This window comes from Ostrinia nubilalis, chromosome 8, assembly GCF_963855985.1.
Source record: "Ostrinia nubilalis chromosome 8, ilOstNubi1.1, whole genome shotgun sequence".
NCBI classification, from domain to species: Eukaryota; Metazoa; Arthropoda; class Insecta; order Lepidoptera; family Crambidae; genus Ostrinia; species Ostrinia nubilalis.
Genome location: NC_087095.1, coordinates 11,019,991 through 11,028,291, shown reverse-complemented (window position 1 = coordinate 11,028,291; position 8,301 = coordinate 11,019,991). Strand labels below are relative to the sequence as shown.

Here is an 8,301-nt window from a genome sequence, read left to right as displayed (position 1 = left end):
TAAATTTGTAATGAAAACTTTAAGAAGAGGTTTCCTCGAATTTTCCTAATGTCTAAACTACCTAGAACTCTTGTTTTCCAGTTAGCTCTAAATTAATTGAAACGGCTACGAAGTAATTGCCTAAATCATTGAAAAAACCCATTGCTCCTTTATGAAATTCCAGAGTAATTAATTAAAATAACAACACTTCATTGATGACAGATTGATAATTCGATTCTTGTCCGTTTAGTGTTATTGCGATTTTTGAGAGAGCAAAAATAGGATTTTTTATTATCGTGTCTCCATAAAACGTATTAATTAATGTAACAAACAATAGGTACATTACTCTATTCTACACCGTGTTACTTTGCATTCTTGCCATATTCACAGAGATAAAAGTAGGGACCAATACCTATTATTTAAGATAAACAAGAGACTCCTATAAAGAAAGTACACTGAGTTTTTAGTAAATTTAGTTTTGCAGTACAAATTGGAATAAACCAATTTTGTCTCGCACTTTCTACAGGTGCAAGTGGAATAAACCTAGTGGGCGTGGCCTAGTTCTTATTAATCTGTGATGTTTTATGGCTCTGGGTACCAGCCTTTTTATCCCGTCATAATAATTATTTTAAAATACTATTCAGTTGATTTTGGATTTTCCTTTCTACTCTCAGTTTCTACTTTACCGTTTACTTTAGGACCGTCAAAAATACGTAATAATTATTAGGTTTTTAATTAATTTATAACATTGTTCCCTATTTTTACAAATTAATAAATTAAGTATGAAATGAAATCACCTTATTCACAATTAATTATTTATTTATGAGTTCCTACTTACAAAGTTTACGTACTGCGAAGCAAGTGTTCAAAGTGTCCTCCGTTCTGATGAAGGCACAGTCTAGCACGGCGAAGCGTAGGTATTTTGCTTTAGTTTTCGCAACACATAAACGTTTTGTCTCACAGTTTCGCTGAAGCAATCCTTTCACGTAACACGTTTACACTTTTTATCTCTTCTGCGCATACCAGGTCGTTTCAAGTCACTCCAAAAATAATAGTCCATTGGTGTTAGGTCCGAGGATCGTGGTGGCCAAGCTACTGGACCCTTCGTCCAATCCACTGTTCACCAAACGTATTATTCGCGCACTTGACGTCCTTATTGCGGGGGAGCACCATCCTGCTGGTAGTAGAGCATTTGGTGTAATGCTAAGGGTACGTCATCAAGCATTTCGTTTAAGACGTCTTGCAGACACTCCAAGCACCATTTTGATTAAATTATTCGTTGTTTGAATACACTTCAGTCATTTTTGTATTATTTATAACGTGATTTGTGATTGATGGATTTCTCAGTTTTTTACAAAAGTGTCAAAAAGACATTTTAAAGACAATAGATTGCAATAGATATTTAAAAATACATTAAAAAGTAAAAAAGTCTCCATCGCCATCGCTAACAAGTGATGTGCATGCGTTACGATAGTTAGTGATGTATTTAACAGATTGTCGATAAAATAAAATATTAAAAATTAAAAATCAAAATTTTCGGGCATTATTTTTTAACGGATTTGTGTTCAGTATCAGTAATATAGTTACCTCTGTAAATATGGCAAGAATGCAAAGTAACACCCTGTATATTGTAAGTCTTTGTATGTTTATTCAGATTATTTTTCAGTTTATTAGGTATTCAGTTTTGTCTGTGTTTAAGTCAGAACTTTAACTATGAGACACTCAAATAATGATCAGAATCAAGAAGCGAGTCTAAAAAGTTCTAGTTTCATTCCATTAGCTTTTATTAGGAAAACTTATTTCCACTGCCAGCGATAAAGATTTGCGAGAACGAAATACCTAACAAACTGCAAACTACTATTACATCAAACGAACGTGTTTCAAGCATTAAATTCCGCGTGAAAGAGGAAGCTACTACGTGTACATTATTTACGATTCAACAAATACAATGTTAACTTTCCTCTAATAACAGAACCGTCAAAAGTGTCCATTGTTACAAGGGGAATGTTTTTATTACCTTCGCTACAAGTGCTGACGTGACGTTATAAAACATCAACTTTGGAATTGTAGATATTTTGTAGCAATAAGTATTCTTTGGGGGTTTAATGGAAGACTTCTTTATGGTACTTATAAGCTCGTTCAGTTTGGTTTATCACGAAAATAAAATAGGACAATGTGTGAGCATGTAAATCAATTAACTCAACCTGTCAAATAGTCTTGTTGATGAAATCATTCAGATAATCGAAAAAGTAATAAATACCTATTTTATCTATTTAATTTAGGGCCTTTTTACTATTTTACATTGCGAATTTTTGCAGCTATATAAACGCGATTCATTCGCGATGCAGTCGCGCGACTGTAAAACGCGCAAAAAGTCGCCATGTGTACGTAGCTAAGCTCCCTTATTAGATGAATATTTAGCTGGTTGTGTTTTCTATTAAAAATATTATTTATTTAATTGATAAACCCTAGATAAAACCATTGTTAAAGCCTAAGTAATTACTACCTGCTATGTATACTTATAAAACGTGTTACTCAAGTCACACGGTGTAGTGGAAACACGCAAGCCACTCTGCTAATGCAGCGTTTACCGACGAAGGTTATAAATACTAATTAATACGACAGCCGCGATTTGCATAATTAACAGCCTATTCAGCGACTCAACAAGGGCTGGATACAAATATGTGTGAAAATGGAAATCCGAAGATGGCATTGCTTTGTTTTTATTAACTTTGCTCTGATTTTACCATGTGAGTTACTTATTTGTTTTTTGTGTTTGTATTTTTAATTAATGATTTTTATGAGAAACTTTGTCCCGTTTTGTCTCAGCTGTTCGCCGAAGCGAATATAGGTAATATTTACCTATTTGAAATCACGTCTCCGTTATTACTTATGCCTGTGACTTTTGTTTTTTTATTGATTTGCTTTAGCAATTAAAAATCCGAGACTTTTTACTAGGCCAGTAGAATTAAACACAAAAATTGATTAAATCGGAAATAATTCCTACAAAAGATTTTTTTGCTTTAATGGCTTTATTGGTTGCCCATTAAGACTCTCCTAAGTTTTCGACTTCGACGGAGTTGTGCTTAAGTGGTGGGGGCCCCCGAAAGGGGCGTTTTTTCGGTTTTCCGGTTATACCGCGTAAAGGACTTACCCTATCAAAAAGTGGTCTTCATGACGGTTAAAGGGCACTTAATCCTGCATTGAATAAGACCAAATTCATATGTTTTGGACAAACCGTTCTCGCGCTAAAGTTCGGCAAAGTAGAAAATATACGTATAATTAATGACCCTCTCCACGTCCAATGGCTTGTTACCCACATGCTTCCAAGCCTTGTAAAGGGTCGCCTTAACCAGTGTAACCCTAACAAGGCTCACGAGTTTGATTCGCTTATCCTTGTTCGTCCCAGCCGTTCCTTAACTGCGGTTGCTGCACCTCTTCCTGGCACTCTCCTGAACGACTCTGTGTTACCTAATGTAGCTGCCCCTCTTCCTTGTACCCTCCTGTACGATTTCATTGCTTAGCCATATGCCTGGTCCAAGGTCCGACGCCACAAAATCAACTTCGTACGAGTGAAAATAGTTTAAATACTATTTCCCGTGCTTGCAACATTTTTCTTTACTGCTTCGCCTCTATTAGTCGTAGAGTGATTGTATATATCCTATAGCCTTCCTCAATGTATGAGCTATTCAACACAAAAATAATCATTTCAATCAAACTAGTGATTCTTAAGATTAGCGCGTTCAAACAAACAAACAAAAAACTCTTCAGCGTTTTAATATGAACTTGTTGTTGTTGATTTTTGGCGTCGAACCTTAGACCAGGCATACGGCTAGGCAACGTAGTCATGCAGGAGGATACAAGGAAGAGGGGCAGCCACAGTAGGTAACACAGAGTCGTTCAGGAGAGTGCCAGGAAGAGGTGCAGCAACCGCAGTTAAGGAACGGCTGGGACGAACAAGGATAAGCGAATCAAACTCGTGAGCCTTGTTAGGGTTACACTGGTTAAGGCGACCCTTTACAAGGCTTGGAAGCCTGTGGGTAACAAACCATTGGACGTGGAGAGGGTCATTAATTATACGTATATTTTCTACTTTGCCGAACTTTAGCGCGAGAACGGTTTGTCCAAAACATATGAATTTGGTCTTATTCAATGCAGGATTAAGTGCCCTTCAACCGTCATGAAGACCACTTTTTGATAGGGTAAGTCCTTTACGCGGTATAACCGGAAAACCGAAAAAATGCCCCTTTCGGGGGCCCCCACCACTTAAGCACAACTCCGTCGAAGTCGAAAACTTAGGAGAGTCTTAATGGGCAACCAATGAAGCCATTAAAACAATAAAATCTTTTGTAGGAATTATTTCCGATTTAAAAGCTAATTCTACTGGACTATACGTACTTTTTACGTTTCTATCAAGTAGGTAGGTACTTCTTCTTTTTTTAAACTGATAACTCGTTCTTATGGAACTTTTCCCGCTTTTTCGTCGGCAAAAACATTTTACTACCAAATAATAATATAAAGGCTTTTCATACAAATTAATTTATCTACATCAACGATTACGTAACGGTAACTGTATATGGTATGCACGACTCGCTGATATGCTGTATAATACTCTCTCCCCGGGCTTAAATTTTCATCTAAGTACTTTCCGATTTCCATACTTAGGTATTTCATAATTCTATTTAACTAAGTACACCGAAATAACATATTAAGTGACGGGCTTTTGATAAATACTAGACCAGCAACACATTACTAAGTAGCAATCAGTAGTTTTGGCTATGCGTTTGTAAAGTACTTACAGAATCTAATAAATTCTCTTTTACAGCGTTTAATCAACCGAGTAGATACTCAAGAACTAATTCTTTGTTTTTTAATTTCAGTTGTGGCCGCTAAATCGTTTTCGATAAACGAAGCACTTGCAGCGGAATCCAAGCTCAAGAAAAGCAGAGACACGCCGGCGCATTCCCAAGTGTCAGCTGGTGAGTTACCATAACTTTACAATGTTATCTTTTTTCGGACCGTAATTTCGTCAATGCACTTGATTCAGCTTCAGTTTGGTATTCAAACCAAAAATATTAATATCAAAGAACTTGGAGCACAATTAGAAGAAAGCGTGTACTAATTTGATCGTTATTTCCTCTCCAGAAACAAACACGAGGTTCTCCTTGAATAAGGCTCTAACTTCAGATCCTACACGCAAATCAAGAAAGTATAAAAGAGGTAAGCACCGCTCACAAAATTATGAACTCAGTAAGAAAATAAAATAACTTTAAATATCTACTCTTTAATGTATTTTGTAAAAACTCACAGATTCCTTACTTCTTAAAGTCCCTCAAAATATTTGTTAATTTAATACGTAATCTAAAATAAATATTTATCATATTTTCAGGTTCAATTCTCTCGGACAAGTCGCCGTTGATAAAATCAAGGAATATATTCCAAATCGGAAGCTCGAGACTTAAGGAATTGCTCAGTTCTTTGCACAAACGTAGAACTCCATCTAAGAAACGCGAGATATACAAAGATGATAAAATCGACGAGAAATATTTCCCACTTTTTAAAAATTTGGGTTTGCTATTCGACAATCTGCTCGAGTCTGAGTCACGGGATTCCTACGAAGTTAGCAAACACAAACATAAGCGGTACAAATTCAAAGGTGACGGGAAGCGTGGAGTCGTATGCTCGTGCGCTGTCAAATCTGATTCCGACGCAGGAGAAACACGATCGCATAAGAAGGCAGTTATTTCTGCCGAGGCTTTCGCCACTGAGGGGCCGACTGCTACCGCCGCGGCAGCCGCTGATACTGCCGCTGCTGACATCAGCGGTCTCGGACCGGATAAGAACATACCCTTATTACTTCCAAGAGATCCCTTTGGCGGTCGGGGAGACGATCATGGACACAGTGAGAGAAGCGGCCCCACACTTCACCGAAACGCTCAAAGAAATCTCGCCGGGGATATTAGAAATCGTAAACATCCTCCCCGAAACAGAAAATACAAAGCCGATGCAGAAAATGATGAAGAAAATCCCGACAGTCATACACGAGACGATGCAAGTGGCTCTGAATCAAGAGAACGAAGTCGAGGAGCTCCCGATGTTTCGAACGTTAGAACCGCTTCAAATGAGAAAAAACCCCAAAAAAGTAAAAAAGCCCACATTTTTGGAGGAGCCTTCGAACTTCCAAGAAAAGTTCAACTCAAAGATAGAAGAAACGAGACTGAAAGCGAAGAATTTCTACCAAAATATATTCGAGGAATCAGAGGATTTGTATCCGAGAATAAAATCGATGATATCACAGAGTCCATACAATCCGAAGAAGATTATAAAGAAAACTTCGACGACGTCGCTATCTCTAGCGCCGATGATAAACGAATCGCTAGCGGAAGTGGCGAACCTTCCACAGAAGCTCAAGAAATTGGTCCAGGACATGAAACAATGACCTTCAAAAATGATTTAGGCGATATTATTGATAATCTTAAGACTGAAAGAAAATCAAATGTTAAAATGCCATCCGTTACCATTATTGATGGATACAGTGTTGCCAGAGATAAAAATGGTCAGAATAAATTGTCAGAGAAAAGCATCCGCATTCATGGGTGATGTGAAATTGTGTTTTACTCACATTTATGCTTAGTTCACGTTAAAATAATTATATGAAATAATAAATAGCATGTAAGTTACATTAAGTTTTAATAAAAATGTAAATATTTTTTTGTACAATAAACTTAACACTTATCGGCGTCCTTTCTTTCCCTTGCTTTTGTTGCTAGCTTGATGGGTGGTCTGTGGTTGCTGGTCAGCTGGTCTGGAATTTTAAATTAAATTAAAATTAACTTCAGTGTAGTTCAGTACTTGCATTATTAAATGTTGAATATTCCAAATCATTGACTTTGTGGTAGAACATTAGCTAAGCTACCTCCCATAGCAATAGTTCAGCTATTCTGGGACATCCAGTATGCTACATTCACTTATTAATACTCAGAAGTATAATAGATTTTCATAATATTCTATGCATACATTTTCTTTATGGAATTCACTCATAAAGTATCAACCAGCTTCATCAAGTCAAAAATTATTTACTTAAAATTAAGAGATATAATGGTTAAAAGAAAAGTAAATACCTATTCTGTCGGGTCTTCAATTTAGGAATAGATTCTCCAATAAACCTCATCACAGACTCCCTTGTTGGAAACTCTGGTTTGACCGGAGTACCGTCGTCATTTTTGATCTGGACTCTAATCCTTCCTCTGAATAGCATTTCCTGGAATAGAAAAAAAACGGTTTATTATAAAGAAAAAATATATTACTATCAAAATATCCTTATCTTCTGCATTTTCATGGACACAAATAATTGTTCTCAACACCTATGTGCAGAACAGAAGTTACCCTAGGCAAACACCCTATAGTTTTAAGGGAAGTGTTCCCGTTTTTAGAGCAACCTTATTAATATGGTTTTATTGCGTTCTGTCCAAACTCCAATGACTGGAAAACCCTAAAATATATAAAAATTAATTCACCTTACTGCGCTCTCTTGGATACAACTTGTTCTCAACACCAACGTGCAGACCAGAAGCCACAAGTACATCTCGAATCTCTTGGTGAGTGGGGTTCTCGACGCAGTATGTTTTTGGCAATTTGCGTCCCTCGGCAAGCGTCTTTTTGCTGTTTAAGTACGCTGGATATATGCAAATCCATCTGGAACGTAGAGAATATTGATGATATATTATATTGATACTTATTTTCATTTAAAATGTTTCACTTGAATGAGACTATTTACAAAAATGAACATAACATACCTTTCAACTTCACTGTGTTTTTTGTCTGGACTCCAGGAATTTATCATTGCAACTAAATACTGTTTAACTTGCAGTAATTAATAATAAACCAGATGGTGTGAATAATTTTTGCAGAAAATTGCAGAAATTAATGAAAACAAGAAAGTGTATCGATTGATTTGGTTATCCAAATCATACTCTCTAATCTGTGATCCAAATGTCAAAACTGTCAAATTTGACAACAACACAGCCAGCCACATCACAATTTGACAAGTGCTGCGCTCATGCAATGGGACCTTAAGGTCGACGCACACCTATCAACTCAGAGAGGGATCGTACGTAACCGAACGGGTGCCTCCGGTGTGGTGAGAGTGGTGGTTGACGAGCGGTTAGCCAGCGCGGCGATTGGTGAGCCGTATTACCGTAATATCCGTGGCATCAGTAATTAATCCGTAGCCGAGGCGGCCGCGCGCGATGCGAAGATAATGGCGATACGATTACGTTCCCTATCCGAATTGATAAGTGCGCTATGATCTTTAAGTGACAT

At 37.1% G+C, this 8,301-nt stretch overlaps 2 protein-coding genes across 2 annotated transcripts; one reads left to right on the top strand and one right to left on the bottom strand.

Annotated features, from left to right (window-relative positions):
- Nucleotides 1-2,633: 2,633 nt before the first annotated feature.
- Nucleotides 2,634-6,655, top strand: LOC135073930 (uncharacterized). Its single transcript, XM_063968182.1, has 4 exons — nt 2,634-2,729; nt 4,860-4,958; nt 5,125-5,199; nt 5,369-6,655. The coding sequence occupies exons 1-4, from the start codon at nt 2,672-2,674 to the stop codon at nt 6,577-6,579; spliced, it is 1,443 nt and encodes a 480-aa protein (XP_063824252.1). The 5' UTR covers nt 2,634-2,671; the 3' UTR covers nt 6,580-6,655.
- Nucleotides 6,653-7,941, bottom strand: LOC135073931 (signal recognition particle 19 kDa protein). Its single transcript, XM_063968183.1, has 4 exons — nt 7,776-7,941; nt 7,497-7,674; nt 7,101-7,240; nt 6,653-6,784 (listed from the first exon to the last, which is right to left on the bottom strand). Exons 1-4 carry the CDS (start codon nt 7,820-7,822, stop codon nt 6,712-6,714), a joined length of 438 nt encoding a protein of 145 aa, XP_063824253.1. The 5' UTR covers nt 7,823-7,941; the 3' UTR covers nt 6,653-6,711.
- Nucleotides 7,942-8,301: the final 360 nt, after the last annotated feature.